Genomic DNA, 18,032 nt, shown 5'->3' with positions numbered 1-18,032 from the left:
TTGCAGTAAATTCTAATAAAAACACCACAACTCCCTTTGCACTGAATTTCCACTTGGAACCAAATTTCTTAACAATAGTCAGTAACTAATTTGGCCTTTACCTCATTGCTGCAGTCCCATACTGTCCATGCTCCTTACTAAATGTGCTGTGGCTTAAGAACTTATAGGTGCAGTTTTATTTTTAACTTTACTTTCATCTTAATCAAAAGTGCTGGGTTGAAAGTTTACCATCTGTGTGTACAAGTTAATACTAGCTGGTTTGTGGCACATTCCTCAGTAGCCAGTTGAGGTACGTTAGCAGTTGCACAAACCAAATGACCCATGATTGAGTGAGCTGATTAATCAGTTGACTTCCCTTTTATAAATGTATGGTCTGTGACACACAAATCAAGGATGATTCATTTATTGATATATCACAGATGCCGTCTCTAACACCATAATAAGGTTAAACATGAGTTCATACAGAAAATAATGCAGTAGATATAAACCAGCATTAGACAATATTATTAAAATCCCAGAATTCACAATCTGATTAAACATCACAATCCCAGCAGGGGTAACACAGTGGTTCAGTGGTTAGCACTATTGCCTTACAACACCAGAGACCCAGGTTCAATTCCTGTCTCAGGCAACTGTCTGTGTGGAGTTTGCATGTTCTCCCCATATCTGTGTGGGTTTCCTCCCACAGTCCAAAGATGCGCAGGTAATGTGAATTGGTGCATTAGTCTGGGGTAAATGTAGAGGAATGGGTTTGGGTGGGTTGCTCTTCGGAAGGTTAGTGTGGACTTATTGGGCCGAACAGTCTATTCCCACACTGTAGGGAATCGAATTGAATTACAGAGTATTTTACTCCGGCATACATATTTTAATCTTTACAAAATTTAACTTGTATTCAAGATAAATGTCCAATTAACAAGGTAATTTCAACTCATCAATTTGTGAGAAAGATGATTATCAACCATCCAGTATAGTCTCCTTCAAAGAGCTGGTTGATGTCAGTAACTGGATATATTCTCTACTAGAGTTAAGGGTAAAGTAATTGAACAGCTTCAAGATTTCAGCTGCATGCAGAGCCTGAGCATGGATTTAGGGGGGGTAGGTCATTTTGCATTTCAATATTTGAAGAGACGAGGGATTGTTTCTGAATGCTATTGATTTGGCTTCAAGAAGATATTTGAGAAGGTCAAGGAGATTAAGGAATCTGGTCTTCTATATGGCAGAATGTGACTAGTATTGTTCCATAAAAGGTTCTGAGTTGAGGCCTCAATTACAGCCACAACCCAGTTTATTCATAATTCAGTTGCAGTCAAAAGCCACATTTCTAAATTTGGTGGTTACAACACCAAGATAGGTGGCATTGTAAACAGTGTAGATGGAAATATCAAATTGCAAAGAGATTTTGTTGGATTAAGTGAATGGCAAAGCTGACAAGTAGAGTTCAATGTGGATAAACGTGAGGTTATCCATTTTGAAACTGAAAGAGGTAGAACAGGGTACTTTGTAAATGAGGAGCAGCTGGAAACAGTGGAGGTTCAAAGAGAGGATTAGAGGTCAAGATGCACAGATTATTGAAATGGCATGTTGCCATCTGGAAAATAGCCAAAAGGGCTAACAAATTGTTGGCTTTTATTTTTGGATTTTGAGGGAATACAAGAGGCAAGTCATGATACAGCTTTGTACAAAACCATGGTTAGACCCTACTCTGGAAACTGCCACAGCTTGATGAGGAGGGAATTTGCATGGTTTTCAGTAATTACAATTGAACCTGAAACTTCTGTTTAGAATTCCACCAGAAGACTTCCTACAAAGTAATAGTAACCACTCAAAGGACAGAAAGAGACCTTTTCTTTTGATTATGGAGTCTAAAACTAGACCTCTTAGTTTAAGACATTAAAGGAGAGTGTAATAGAAATTTTGAACTGGCAAATGTGCTAGACAAATTATTAATTTTAAAACTAATATGGATAAACTTTTGTTATCCAAAGGCATTAAATGATAGGGCACAAAGGCCTCTTGGTGTGACATTTCCCATCTATGTAACTTAGGCATTCATGTGCATTGCTGTTGAGGCCAGCATTTGTTGCTATCTCTAATTGGCATTGAAGGTGGTGGAGAGCTGCAGAATGAATTAAAAGTACATATTTGTTTTCCTAATTGTTTTTGGATAACTTTCTGTAAATCATATAGAGACTAAAGCCCCTCTGACTGTAATCATTTCCCAGTCTATCATTACCATACAAAATGGATAACTATATGCTTTGCTACTTTGCATTACACTGCCATTTTGCTCACTAATCCAGCCTGTTTGTATTCTCCTCAATACTTAACATCAACTATAACATTGCATAATCAACATTAGCTTCTGTTACAAAAGGATTGGAATATAAGTGTACTTAGAGTCTTATGATAAGTATGCAGGCCACCGGTGAGGTCAAACCTGGAAGACTCTGTGCTGGGTGAAGATCCTGTAAAACCCTCACTAACAGTCTTGTGGGTGTGCCTATGCGACAGATACTGAAATGGCTCATGAAAACAGCTCATCACCACTTTCTGCCACTCAAGGCAAAATAACAGAAACTAACTATCAATGGTTTGTAATCCGGATAATTTTCAAAGCTGCTGAATTTTTTTTGCTAAAATTCCATCCTGGATCAAAAATGGGAAAGATTCTCTCAGTGAAATCATGCGTGAAAGTGTAAAGATTGGACATGTTGTCTGCGTTGTAAAATGATAACTGTCCACCCTCGTAGTCCAGGTAAACTCCAATCTTTTGGGGTTTCACATTGGGTGTGAGGGTGGTCCATGTGGGAGAGGTACTTGCAAAATAGTCATTTTCATTTCCTAGTCCTACTGTCCAGTATCCAGTTTCAGGTTTTGGGTCAATTTCACCTCTCCTCTGAGCAGACTGTCGGGCCACTCCAAGACCCCATTCAGTCTTGTTGCCCACTTGCACCTCCCAGTAATGTCTCCCTGATGTGAATCCCTCCAACCCCAGGACAAAGGCCCAAGAATCAAACCTCTGTGAAGTGATAGGGAGCGACTGTGCTTTATTTCCAAGTCTCACACTAGTCCAGTCCTCAGATAGGATGAGTTGGGGATGTGCTGTTTTTGGATCCAGAGTCAGAGAGGCTGGAACTGGGAGAAAATAATATATTCAGTGATACAGTTATTTGCAATGCCTTACTAAAACTCTAGTAATTCAAAGTATCCCACCATCAAGTAAAGTTTCCTTCATTTTAATTATATTCAAGAAAATCTAAGGCATTACCCCTCCTTATCTCTGTAATCGCCAGCTTCACGACTCTTCAAAATAAAATGTTTCTCTAATGTTCCTGGACTAGTAATTGAGAATGCCAGGCTAAAGTTGTAGGGACATTAATTTGAATCCCACCATGGCTGATTGTGGAATTAGAATTCTGTATGCATCTGGAATTAAAAACGAAGGTAATGGCAACTATTTAAGTACTGTTGATGATTGTAAAAACTCATCTGGTCCATTTAAGTCCTTAGGGAAAGAAATCTGCCATCCTTATCTGATCTGGCCTACGTGTGACACCAGACTATGTATTCTGGTTGACTCTTCACTGCCTGCCAAAATGGTCTGGCAAGCCCCTCAGTTGAATTAAATTACCACAAAGTCGAACAAAGGAATAAAATTGGATGGACCACACAACATTGACTGAAACAGCAACCTTATTCACAACACAAATTCCTCCATACCATCATCTGGATGCTTCTAACAAAATTGGGAAGAGCTGTCCCACAGACAAGCGAAGCAACAGCTTGTGGACAATGCCAAACAACACCATCATTTCTGGGTATGTCATGTTCCATTTGAAGGACAGACCTATCAGAGGTAGCAGAATAGTGGCATAAAGCTGAGAAGCAGTTGATGTAGGAATCCTTAACATTGGTTCTGGAATTCAAGACATGTGATGACATCAGGTCAAACATGAGCAAGGAAACCTCCTGCTAATTAACACCTCTCAACAAACCTTCCTGCACGCCACTCCCTCCAAGCCCTTGACTGATGATTAGTTATCATCTTCAGGAAATCCATCTACATGTTATATGGAACTGCCATCGTCTAAATAAGACTAACCTCAAACAAATCCAGCAATTCAAAACTGGGCACTCAGGAGGTGATATGGACTATCAGCCACAGAACATTTGTATTTAACCAAAATCTATAACCTAAAGGCTTGGTATACCCTCCATTGCATCCTACCATCAGCTCAAGAGATCAAACCTATCACATTGAGGAGTGTAGGAGGATATGCTTGGACCAGGTATACCCAAAATGAGTTGTTAAACCAGTGAAGCTATTACACGATACTATTTGCATAACAAACCACAGGAGCAGCTTGGAATAAACAGCACTAAGCGGTTCCTACAACCAAGAGATCAGAGGTAAGCTCTGAACTCCGGCTGTAACCAGACATTCGTATGTATCATCTACAAGGTGCATTGCAGAAACTAGCAGTGACGCACATCCTATAAACAATTTTTAAAAATCTTCCCACCATTGGTGGTCATGTCTTCTACTACCTGAGATCGATGTCCTGGAAATATCTTCACAAACCAGCCTCTCCACATCTAACACATTCTTAAAACCTCCCTCCTTGACTAAACCTTGCTTGTATCCCTTAACATTGTCCTTTGATTCTTGATTTCAAATTTAGCACAATTAGGCTGCAATGAAGAATCTTGGGATATTAGAGGAGCTGTGTACAAATTGTTCTTTGATTCTGGGTCAAGAAGGTGGGGAGGTGGCTGCAGATTCTGATTCCTTGTGCTGTGCAGAGCAAAGACTCAAAAGGAAGAGGTTTTACATAGCGGGGTAACATGCTACAGAGCTATTAAATTCTCTACCTTTATCTTTCAGAATGCTGACAAATTATCCATCAAGTTGAATTAGGATTAGCTCCGAACATCATAACAATGAGCCAGATCAGACAAGGAAAGGAAGCAAATCATACAATCTGGATCTCACTACCTCTTGGGATGTCCTATATGTGCTGAAAGGTCAGTGGATTGAGAATTGATCTATTCAATCACATGAGGATCCATTGGAAGAAACTTACAATCCAAGTAGACATAATCCTCAATTTGGGGTAGCTGATGATTTATACACAGGATGTAAAGCTCTGATCTCTGACAGCTCCCATTTATGCAGCCAGTGCGGCATGTACAACATCAAACCAGAAGCATTTCTCCAATGCCTCCTGATGGTTCTCAGTTTTGTATCCATTCTGATCCTAGCCTTTCAATCTCCTATTCTGTCAATTTTTCTGGCAGTATTATTATGACATATTTTGGGAAAGGAATTTGGAAGTCTACATACATAACACCAGCCTCACAACTGTCATCATCAACCTTCTGCATTTTATACATAAATACTCTGTCACAACTTCACTGTATACTCATGTCAAGAGTTTTGCAAGGTTTGAATGGAAAAAACTGGAATCCTTTTACCTGGGTGAATGCTCCCTATCATTTCTTTCCACACAATATACTGTAGAGGCCCTTTGAATCTTCCCAGTGAAATTGAGGCAGGTATCACTGAATCTTCAATATTCTGGGATTCGATCCTGTGAACATAAAATATTCAGTGTTAACCTCTGTAGAGTTTTGATGTTACTGAATGAAATTAAATGGAAAGGCAGAGAATACATACCCTTTGTCCTTTGAAACCTCATCTTGAAATAAGAGAGAATCACAGGTCTAAGAGGATAATCAAAGGTTAGTGACACAGCTAACATGTTACCAATCAGTATTCTGTCTCAGATCAGTCAAGAATAAATGAGTGTAGTGTAACAATTCGTAATAGAACATTTCTATTTGACACTGCTTCATGTTGTATATTTTCAAGGATAACATTGAAATGAGGTAGTTGTTATTCCTTAATGAGAATTTGTTATTTCTATTAATAATGCATTGCCATATTTTAATGCTATGATTTTGAGACAGTTTTTTTCTCACAACATCAGGCAAAACAAAGAATTGGCTTAGTTAAATGTGTTGGAGACAGAAATTTTTAAAAGTTAAACCTGGTGTCCAACTATGGGTGACATGGTGATTCAGTGGTTAGTATTGCTGCCTCACAGTGCCATGGACCTGGTTTGATTCAAGCCTTGGTCAACTGTCTTTGTGAAGTTTCCGTGTCTGTGTGGGTTTCCTCTGGGTGCTCTAGTTTCTTCCCACAATTCAAAGATGTGCAGGTTAGGTGAATTGGTCATGCTAAATTGCCCATCGTGTTCATGGATGTGTGGATTAGGTGCATTAGTCAGGGGTAAATGTAGAGTAATAGGATTGAGGAATGGGTCTGTGTGGGTTACTCTTCAGAGGATCGGTGTGGTCTTAAGAGTCATAGAGTAATAGAGATGTACAGCATGGAAACAGACCTTTGGTCCAACTTGTCCATGCCGACCAGATATCCCAGCCTAATCTAGTCCCATTTGCCAGCACTTGGCCTATACCCTTCTAAACCCTTCCTATTCATATACCCATTCAGATGCCTTTTAAATGTTGCTATTGTACCAGCCTCCTCCAATTCCATACATGCACTACCCTCTGCATGAAAGAGTTGCCCCTTAGTTCCCTGTTATATCTTCCCCTCACACCCTAGACCTATGCCCTCTATTTCTGGACTCCCCCACCCAACGGAAAAGACTTTGTCTATTTACCCTATTCATGTCCCTCATGATTATATAAACGCCTATAAGGTTAACCCTCAGCCTTGAACGCTCCAGGGAAAACTGCCCCAGCCTAGTCAGCCTTCCCTACAGCTCAAATCATCCTACCCTGGCAACATCCTTGTAAATCTTTTCTGAACCCTTTCAAGTTTCACAACATCCTTCCGATAGGAAGGAAACCAGAATTGCACGCAATATTCCAGAAGTGGCCTAACCAATTTCTGTAAAGCTGCAACATGACCTCCCAACTCCTATACTCAATACTCTGACCAATAAAGGAAAGCATACCAAATGCCTTCTGCGCTATCCTATCTACTTGCGACTATACTTTGAAGGAGCTATGAACCTGCACTCCAAGGTTCAGCAACACTCCCGAGGACCTTACCATCAGGTGGGCGGCACGGTGGCACAGTGGTTAGCACTGCTGCCTCACAGCGCCTGAGACCCGGGGTCAATTCAGGCGACTGACTGTGTGGAGTTTGCACGTTCTCCCTGTGTCTGCGTGGGTTTCCTCAGGGTGCTCCGGTTTCCTCCCACAGTCCAAAGATGTGCAGGTCAGGTGAATTGGCCATGCTTAATTGCCCGTAGAGTTAGGTAAGGGGTAAATGTAAGGGTATGGGTGGGTTGCGCTTCAGCGGGTCGGTGTGGACTTGTTGGGCCAAAGGGCCTGTTTCTACACTGTAAGTAATCTAATCTAAAAAAAAAGGTGTATCAGAAGAAAAGTGAGGACTGCAGGTGCTGGAGACCAGAGTTGAAAATGTGGTGCTGGAAAAACACAGCAGGCCAGGCAGCATCTGAGGAGCAGAAGAATCGACGTTTCGGGCTTATTCCTGAAGAAGGGCTTATGCCCGAAACATCGATTCTCCTGCTCCTCGGATGCTGCCTGGCCTGCTGTGTTTTTCCAGCCCCACATTTTTCAACATTAGGTGTATCAGTCCTGATCTGATTTGCTTTTCCAAAATGCAGCATCTCACATTATGGCCTGTTTCCACACTTTAGGAGTTATATGATTCTATAATCTCTTCTGCTGTTTAGTAGATGCTTACAAGTTGCTACCGGATATTATTACCAGCATACTTCTGTTAATGCTGGATTTCAGTTCTTAGTGATTTGACATGAAGATTTTCCTGACGAGCTGAGTTTCTCCAGCATTCTCAATGTTTCTTTTGGACAACATCAGCATACAAAAGAAAAATCATTCTTAACTAATTTACAGGCCTCATCTATGCCTTCATTACCTCTAAACCTAAATGTTCCTAATATATTGCTAGCTGACTCTAACTTCCATAAACTTGCAAGTTTTTCAAAACTCCATTTCTTTTGTCCTAATAGGTACCAAGTGCCTTTTTAATACCATTCCTGGGCTCACAGACTTGCATAGTACAGCAATGTATCAATTTAAAAATTTCCAGCCTTGATTTCAAATCTTTCCAAGGCCTTACACTCCTGTAACTGAATCCTCAGTCCCACACTCTTCAAACCATACGTTCTTTTTTTAAAATTCTGACTAGTTCATTAACCCTGATTTTACTCACCCCATTAGGGGTGATGATGCTTTCAGTTGACTTGATCCTAAATGCTAGATCTCTCTGACTAAACTTTTTTGCCATATCTAACTTTCTTCATTGAGGATTCTGCTTAAATACTATTTCATTGTCCAAACCTTTAATTATATATTCTGGTATCTCCTTACATGGCTGAATCTCACATCTTCATTTACAATGCCAATTTGAAATGTTTTAGGGGTATCTTGTTACTAAAGTGTTTTGAAAATATAGACCGTGTTGCCTACAGTGACTGCATCTTTGAGAGAGCCAGGGCCTTAATTTAATCTAGTAAAATGGAAGATGCTGGTAATACTTAGCAAGTCAGGCAGCAACTGTAGTGATGAACAAAGAGAATGTTTCAATGACTCTTCATCAGAGACACTTAGTTTCATCGCTTTCAGCATAAATGGCCACAAATCCTGAAGGTAGCAGGACAAGGTGATTCAGAAGATATATCTGTTATCTTTCCTTTATTACAAAGTTATTAGAAATCAGGTCAAGGAGGAACTGCAGTGTTGGAAACAATTGTAAGTGAGATTAAACTTGAGTATTGTGTTTAGTTCTGGTCATCTCCTTCCAGAAAAGATTTTAAATCACCAGAGATGGTACAAAGGAAATTTACAAGGATGGTGCCAGGACTGAAAAAAATAGTACCTATGGGGAAACATTTGACAGGTTGTAGTGATTTTCTTTGGAATAAAGGTAAGCCGAGGGGCACCTTAATTGACGTGTGAGGGGCCTGAATGTAGTGAATGGGAAGGACCTTTTGACCAGGACAGAGAGAAAGGGAAATGAAGGTGACCCTTACAGAGGTTTATAAAATCATGAGGGCATAGATAAGGTGAATAGCCAAAGGTCTTTTTGCTAGGGTGGGGGAATTCAAAGCTAGGTGCATGTTTTTTTAAGATGAGTAGAGAAAAATTTAAAAATTACATGAGAGACAACATTCTTTTAATAGAGAGTGGTTTCTATGTGGATAGAACTGCCAGAGCAACTGGTGGATGCTGGTACAGTTACATCATTTAATAGCCATTTGGATAAGTACATGAATAGGAGAAGTTTGGAAGGATTTGGGCCAAATGCAGGGAAGTTGTACGAGTTTGGTTTGGGAGCGCGGTCGGTGTGGACTAGTTGGGCCAAAGACTCTGTTTCCATGCTGTATGACTCAACGACAAAGATCAGGTGGCATAGATTTGAAATGATTGGTAGAGATTGGAAAGGAGATAGACAAGAAGCAATGAAAACGGGAGTAGACTGCGTGGCTCTTCGACATTTCTCAAGTCCAGTTTCCTGCAATTTCCTGTAAGCATTGGTTCTCGCACTGAAGTTCTAAGGGAGAAAGGATGTTGTTAGTTCAGATTAAGTGATCAGAATGGCAGAACAAAGGAGTGTCTAACTGCCAGACTGGAAAGGACACACAGTCCCAGTCGGGTGGGGGAGGGGAGACAAGGTGACAGAGAATGTAACAGGTAAAGCTATAAGAAAGGGAAGGAATGGGTTCACAATCTGAAGGTGCTGAACTCAATATTGAGGCCAGAAGATTGGGAAGTGCCTAGTTTGAAGATGGGGTGTCGCTCCTCCAGTTTGCGTTAAGATGGGCTCTTGAAAATGTCAACTTTTGAAGCGTGGGTTTCCTTCAGTGAAACCACTCCTTACCGTCAGAAACCTGAGCGAGTCACGTTCCTTAATCTGATCCTGTAACTTTGATAGTTCTTCTTCAACGCTACTTAACTCCTGTCTGATTGCACTGAGTTTTTTCCCCATGATTTGCAGAACCCTCTCCTCTTCTTCCCTGAGATCTCGGAGTAAACGCTGCTCTTTCTCAGTGAGAATCCGGTGCATTTTAGCGAACTCGGATGTGATGTGGGTCTGCAGACCGCTCGCCTGCTCCTACGGAATAAAAGGTGAAGCGTCATTAACGTTTCGCGATCAAGAGCAAGCGGAGTCCAGAAAATCTGCTCAGGGTCGAGCCCGAAACGTCGATTTCGAAGCTCCCTTGGATGCTGCCTGAACGGGTGTGCTCTTCCAGCACCACTAATCCAGAATCCCTCACCTTAAAGTCAGACAAGAGCTGCTTCTGCCGCCGTTCGGTGTCCTGAACTTCGTCTTTTCTACGGGTCACCGATTCTAAACGTGGTTTCAGTTGATCCTAGAACGAAGAGTCAAATTGGAAAATTAGAGCTTTGGACAACAACAAAAAAAAATAGAAAATGAGGCAAAAATACCCGAAGTGAAACCCTCCAGGTATCTGTTTTTGTTTCTACCTTGTACATCTCCGCAGCCTCGTCTATCGGTAGGAACTCATGAGATTTGTGCTCCCGCGAATCCCTGCAAATGAAGCAGATCAATGTCTTGTCGGTTTCACAGAACAGCTTCAGTTCTTCCCGATGTTTCCCGCAGTGAAGTTTCTGCTTCGACTCCAGTTTTAAATTACGAGCTTTCTCGGCCAGATTTCCTAAGGCCCAGCTGGCTCTGAGCTTTCTATCCGGAAACTCCTGTCTGCATTCCGGGCAGGAGTTTATCTCCTTCTTTTTCCAACTCTGGGTGATACAGGAGCGGCAGAAGTTGTGCCCACAATCCAGTGAGACCGGATCGGTGAAGAAATCCAGACAAATGGCACAAATCGCCTCCTCGGTCCAATTTTCAGCCTTCCTTCTGTCAGCCATTTCATCGACCTATGTATTCCTATTGGTTTCACTTTCATTATTCGGAATGACTGTCTAAACATGGGCCGGCTCTTAGCCTCCGGGGTGGGGCAGAGGAGGAGGAGGAAGGAAAACTATCAACACCCTGGAGAAGAAGCGATCCACCACCCCGGCCCCCGCCCCCACCCAGGAGAAGTACATGAAAAGCAAAAGACATTCGGCGAGAAGCAGGTTTCGCTTTTTGGTCGATGACTTATTATCAGAAATCAGTTTCTCCTCCCCACAGATGCCGCCAGTTTCCAGCATTTTCACAGAATCCCTGCAGTGTGAAGCAGGCCACTGGGTCCATCGCATCCACGCTGACCCAGTCCCCTCTCTATCGCTACACCTAACCCTCACATTTTGTGACACTAATAGATGGCTTATTCAGCTCACCTGCACATCTAAGGGAGGAAACCAGAGCCCAATCAGGCTGAGAATGTGAAAACTCTATACAGGTGAGGCAAGTTGCCCCAGGGTGGAATCGAACCCAGGTTCTTAGAACATCGAACATTACAGCGCAGTACATGCCCTTCAGCCCTCGATGTTGTGCTGACCTGTAGAAACATTCTGAAGCCTATCTATCCTACACTATTCCATTTTCATCCATATGTTTATCCAATGACCATTTAAATGCCCTTAACTTTGGCAAGTTTGCTACTGTTTTAGGCAGGGCATTCCACATGCTTACTACACTCTGAGTAAAGAAACTACCGCTGACGCCTGTCCTATATCTATCACCCCTAAATTTAAAGCTATGCCCCCTTATGCTCGTCATCACCATCCAAGGAAAAAGGTTCTCACTATCCACCCTATCTAATCCTCTGATTATTTTATATGTCTCAATTAAGTCATATCTCAACCTTCTTCTCTCTAATGAAAACAGTCTCAGGTCCCTCAGTGTTTCCTCATAAGACCTTCCCTCCATACCAGGCAACATCCTAGTAAATCTCCTCTGAACCCTTTCCAAAGCTTCCACATCCTTCCTATAATGCGGTAGCCAGAACTGTATGCAATACTCCAAGTGCGGCTACACCAGAATTTTGTACAGATTAGATTAGATTAGATTAGATTAGATTAGATTACTTACAGTGTGGAAACAGGCCCTTCAGCCCAACAAGTCCACACTGACCCGTCGAGGCGCAACCCACCCAGACCTAGCCCCTACATTTATCCCTGTACCTAACACTACGGGCAATTTAGCATGGCCAATTCACCTAAACCTGCACATGTTTGGACTGTGGGAGGAAACCGGAGCACCCGGAGGAAACCCATGTAGACACAGGGAGAATGTGCAACTCCTGTATGGCTGAAACATGACCTAGTGGCTCTGAAACAATCCCTCTACCAATAAAAGCTAACACACTGTATGTCTTCTTAACAACCCTATCAACCTGGGTGGCAACTTCCAGTGATCTACTTATATGGGCCCCGAAATGTCTCTGCTCATCTACTCTGTCAAGAATCTTACCATTAGCTCAGTACTCTTTATTCCTGTTGTTCCTTCCAAATTAAATCACCTCATATGTTTCCACTTTAAACTCCAGTTGCCACCTCTCAATCCAGCTCTGCAGCTTATCTGTGTTTCTCTGTAACCTGCAACACCCTTCGGTATTGTCCACAACTCCACGGACCCTAGTGTCATCTGCAAATTTACTAACCCATCCTTCTACGCCCTCATCTAGGTCACTTAGAAAAATGACAAACAGCAGTAGCCCAAAATCAATCTTTGCAGTGCACTACTAGTAACTGAACTCCAGGATGAACATTTCCCATCATCCACCATCCTTTGTCTTCTTTCCATATATGAACTCCAGGATGAACATTTCCCATTATCCACAACCCTCTGTCTTCTTTCCATAACTGAACTCCAGGATGAACATTTCCCATCAACCACCACCCTATGTCTTCTTTCAGCTAGCTAATTTCTGATTCAAACTGCTAAATCACCCTCAATCTCATGCCTCCATATTTTCAGCATTAACCTACCAAGGGGAACCTTATCAAATACCTTACTGAAATCCATATACACCACATCAACTGCTTTACCCTCATCCACCTATTTGGTCACCTTTTCAAAGAACTCAATAAGGTTTGTGAGGCACAACCTATCCTTCACAAAACTGTGCTGACTAAGCCTAATCAACTTATTCCTTTCTAGATGATTATAAATCCTATCTCTTATAACCTTTTCCAATACTTTACCCACTGAGGGATGATCTGACTGAAACTTACAGAATACTGATCAGCCTGGATAGAGTGAACATTGGGAAAATGTTTGCATTGGCTCAGGAGTCTAGGACCCAAGGGCACAGCCTTAGAGTAAAGGGAAGATAAGGAGAAACCTTTTCAGCCAGAGAGTGGTGAATCTATGGAATTCATTGCCACAGAGGGCTGTGAAGGCCAGGTCACTGAATATATTTAAAGCAGAGATGGATAAGTTCTTGAATGCCAAAGGGAACAAAGCTTACAGGGAGAAAGCGGGAAAATGGGGTTACGAAACTTATTGAATGGCTCAAACATGATTGAATGGTGGAGCAGACTCAATGGGCTGAATGACCTAATTTCTGCTGCTATGTCTTCTGGTCTTATGATCGGAATTCAGGGGTGGGGTGGGGGCACCTATTCAGTGATGAAGAGGACTGTAATGTATTCGATGAGAGTTTATTAAACTTGAAGAATGCACAAAAAATTAACAAATGAAGTTTGACATGTTAAATGAGATATAAATATCTAAATATAGCAGCAGGTGTAGGCCATTCAGCCCTTCAAATCTGTTCTGCCATTCAGTATGACTGCAGTTGATCATCCAACTGATCTAATGAAAATCTTTATAATTCTGAGAGGTTTAATGGAGTGTAATTCAACTTGCTGGAGACAGCAAGACTATAGACTATCAACATAAGATTCTAAGACATCATTTAAGGGGAAATCAGTCAGTCTTATGTAAGAGAGGGAACTGTAATTTACAACTGCTCCAGTCTCTCTTCATAAATCAATCCTACCTTTCCAGGAATCTGTTCTGGTAAACTTTTGTTGCACTCCCTCTGTAGCCAGAACATCCTTCCACAGACAAGGAGACCAAAACTGCACACAATACTCCCAAGTGTCATCCCGCCAAGCTCTTTAATAATTGCATCAAGACTTCCCTGCTCCTGTACTTAATCATTCTTCACTCAGTGTAGAATTTTGTTTTGGTAGTAAGTATAGGGAAAAGAGCAAATCTAGATGGAGAAATAACAGGAAATGCAAGTAAATATACACCAATCACTAAAGTTTGCACCTGAAATTAACAAGTTAATATAAAAAACAACAAACAGAGTTTAATTTCCATAAAGAATGCAACTGAAAATTAAAGATTTTCTGCTCAATCTATGTTCAAAATTGGTTGGATCACACTTGGAATAATATATGCAGTTCTGGTTGACATATTGCACAAGATATTGCTACTTTGGAGAAGTTGTGAGAAAGATTTACCAGGATACCAGAGAAGTGTAGATATCCTTATTCAGAAAGGATTGACAGCCTGATAGAATGGATACAGAGATGATTCAATTTGTTGGAGAGAGCAAAACTACAGACCATCAAAATAAGACACTAAGGCATAATTTAAAGGTAAATTTAAAAGTAAACAAGAGAAAGGAATGGAAAGTTACAATGATAGTTTGAGATGAGAATTATGAGTGTAGGCTTGTTTGAAGTATAAATGGTGGCAGCTACTGGTCATATCAAATGCAGGGTCTTTAAGAAGAATAATAAATAAAGAAAGTGATGTAAAAAGAGTGACATAAAGGAACTTAAGAAATTACGTAGCTAGGTAATTGAAGACACACCACTGTTAAGTGTTAAGAATGATGAAAATTATAGATGCTCAAGTGACCAGAAGTATAAGTGCAGCTAACTCACATGATTGTGACATTAAGATGTTATCTTAACTTGGAACTTATGTAGCACAGGAATGATATCTGAAAGAAATTTAGTGCAAGAGAGGATATAGATGACAGAGTTTTGGAATACCTGTAAATTTTACAAAGGTAGAAAGTGCAGTTTGACTTAGAGTGCAGAGAGGAATGCCCCATCTTCAGTGTTATGTACATACAGCTTAGGGAATGTCACAGAGAATTGTCACATACCATAACTTTGTCTTCTATATATAAATATCGCAAGTAGAATGGGCCTGTAACATTTTCAATCCCTGCTAGCTTCAGAGCTGATTTCATCTCAGACCGGAACTGTCCCCACAATGAACCATCATCAAGTTATTGTAGAAGGAGTATTTAACATTACAGAGTTTGATAAAATCATAGTGAGACACTAAATTTATTTTAATTTTTCTTCCATCTCCAACCTTTCTTACTCTGGATCTGAGCACAGCACATCTCTGGCTCATCCTGTCTGAGGACTGGACCAGTGTGAGGCTTGGAAACATACAACACTTACTCTCGAATATTGTGGAGTGGTTTGACCACCTTCCATGTATCCCGGGATCAAGAGTGTTCATGTCAGGGAGGCATTACTGGGAGGTGATGGTGGGGGATAAGATTGAATGGGGTTTGGGAGTGGTCTGAGAGTCAGTCAATAGGAAAGGGGAAATTGATACAAAACCTGAGACTGGATACTGAACTGTGTGTCTCTTTCGCAATAGTGACTTTATCTGGCACAACCCCCTCATGGATACCCCTCACTTTGAGCATGAAACCCTGGAATATCAGGGTCTTCATGCACTGTGAGGTTGGACAGGTGTCATTTTACAATGTGGGCATTATGTCGCATCTCCACACTTTCACCCACACTTTCACTGAGAGAATCTTTCCCTTCTTTGATACAGGATGGAATTTTGGCAAGAGAAACTCAGGACCACTCACAATTCTCTGGGTTAAAGGTCATGAACAGTGATGTGTCCCTTTCCCTTATTCTTCCTCCGGTAATAACATTTCCACTTAGTGATTCTCTTTGCTGTTTGGTGTGTGTGAAAGAGCCTTCATATATATATTTTTGATTTTGCTTATTCATTTCTACCTAACAAAAAAAATCCAAATTTCTGATTTGCTTGCTCATAGTGCCTGAACAAAGAGCTTCTAAAAACTGACACTATTTACTCGTGGTGTGAATGTGAAGGAGGTTCCCAGTTTCTGGCTCATTATATCTGTGAATGAGAAATTTCCAGACATTTTTACACTTACTCTCTGGAAAGAAACTTTCTCAGCATCTGATTTTCTGCACTCCCACATACTTGTATTATAACTAGTATTTCCAGTTTTGTCTTATTCTCTGAAACTTTGCCCAACAATAGGTTTCATTCACCAGTAATCTATCATTCCCAAGCAGTTTATTCTGAGTTTAACCCTTTGTGACTTAGGAAATTTCTGCTGGGCTATTTATTTCTTTGTTGACCTGTAACCTATTTCTATTATCTTGGTGGGCCCAATACCTTTTTGAAAGTACTTTCTGAGGTCACAACCAGGGGCTTGCTGTTATAATCATTTTTTTTAAAAAATGAAGAACTGCAGATGCTAGAACTCAGAAACAAAAACATAAATTGTTGGAAAATTTCTGCAGATCTGGCAGCATCTGTGGAGAGAAAGCAGAGTTAATATTTCAGGTCCAGTGATCCTTCAGGCTACTGAAGAAGGGTGAGTTGAAAGTCTTAGTGCCCCTGATTTCTCTGGGTCTGGTGGTAACAAATTCTGAAATTAGGCAGATTACGTAAGGATTTTAATAAGCCTGATTCAATATTTGACTCTTCTTATTTGTAGATTTTCAAGCTTGTGTAATATGAATTGTGATGTTGCAAAGCTGCTCCTGAGGGCCTATGTTCAATTTCAGACTACATTTTAGCATTCTTGTTGATCTGAGCATCTAATGTGCATGTATGTGTGTGAAAGACCAGGGTGCCTCACAGGCACAGCAGTTGTGACCTACAGAATATAGTTACAAAGAAGAGTTAATGGATTCAAAATGTTTCCTCAGTTTCTCTCTCTACAGATGCTGCCAGACATAAAACATAGAACATGGAACAATACAGTGCAGAACAGGTCCTTGAGCCAACCTATGAACTAATCTAAGCCCACCCCCCTACACTATCCAGCGTTATCGATATGCTTATCCAAGGATAGTTTAAATGCCACTGATGTGGCTGAGTTAACTACATTGGCAGACAGGGCATTCCACACCCTTGCCACCCTCTGAGTAAAGAACCTGCCTCTGTCATCTGTCTTAAATCTATTATCCCTCAATTTGCAGCCATGCCCCCTCATATAAACCGAGGTAATCATCCTTGAAAAAGGACTCTCACTGTCCACCCTATCTAATCCTTTGGTCATCTTGTATGTCTCTATTAAATCTCTTCTTATCCTTCTTCTCTCCAATGGGAACAGACCCAAGTCCCTCAGCCTTTCCTCATAAGACCTTTGCTCCAGACCAGGCAACATCCTGGTAAATCTCCTTTGCACCTTTTCCAATGCTTCCACATCCTTCCTGTAATGGGGTGACCAGAACTGTACACAATATTCCAAGTGAAGCCACACGAGTGGTTTGTACAGTTGCAACTGTACAAAAACACAGACTTGCTGTGTTTTTTCAACACTGTCTGCTTTTATTGTGGATTGACAGCATGCACTGAATTTTGCTTTAATAAGTGCCCCCAGAGTGGATTTGCGTAGTTTAGATCAGCCAAACACCATGGACAGTGAATCTCCGGGGGGGGGGGGGGGGGGGGGGGGGGTTCTAAAAATGAGAATCTGTTTAGTTGTTTTTTCTTCTTGTTAGCATACTGTCCACTTGGCCATTACACTTGAAGTTAACTTCAATGTGTATACTCATGATTTTCAAGGTTTTCATCTCTGTCAGCATATTACAGAGCAATATAATCTCAAGGGGCATGTCTTTGTACCCACCAAAGTCCACTCAAATAACATCACATTCATTTAACTGTGGAATGTTTTTCCTTTCCATTCATTGAGATAGTTTGGGAACTTCCTGAGTCTCACCCTGTTGGTTACAGCTGATGTGTCACATTGTCTCTGTCATTCCTGTGCTGGAGATCAGGTGAACTGAGAGCAACATTAATGAGGGTGAAGAAAAATACTGGCCCCGGTCAACTGCCT

The 18,032-nt window shown here is 41.2% G+C and overlaps 1 protein-coding gene across 1 annotated transcript; it reads right to left on the bottom strand.

Moving 5' to 3' along the window:
• Positions 1 to 387: 387 nt before the first annotated feature.
• On the bottom strand, positions 388 to 10,940 carry LOC122541427 (zinc-binding protein A33-like). The gene is made up of 6 exons (XM_043678191.2): positions 10,507 to 10,940; positions 10,296 to 10,391; positions 9,899 to 10,132; positions 5,678 to 5,724; positions 5,476 to 5,591; positions 388 to 3,135 (listed from the first exon to the last, which is right to left on the bottom strand). Exons 1-6 carry the CDS (start codon positions 10,906 to 10,908, stop codon positions 2,585 to 2,587), a joined length of 1,446 nt encoding a protein of 481 aa, XP_043534126.2. The 5' UTR covers positions 10,909 to 10,940; the 3' UTR covers positions 388 to 2,584.
• Positions 10,941 to 18,032: the final 7,092 nt, after the last annotated feature.

The sequence above is a fragment of the Chiloscyllium plagiosum genome, unplaced genomic scaffold, assembly GCF_037043375.1.
Source record: "Chiloscyllium plagiosum isolate Xiang-an unplaced genomic scaffold, Cpla_swu_hap1 HiC_scaffold_35, whole genome shotgun sequence".
In the NCBI taxonomy this organism is placed as follows: domain Eukaryota; kingdom Metazoa; phylum Chordata; class Chondrichthyes; order Orectolobiformes; family Hemiscylliidae; genus Chiloscyllium; species Chiloscyllium plagiosum.
This window is presented reverse-complemented; position numbering and strand designations above follow the sequence as displayed.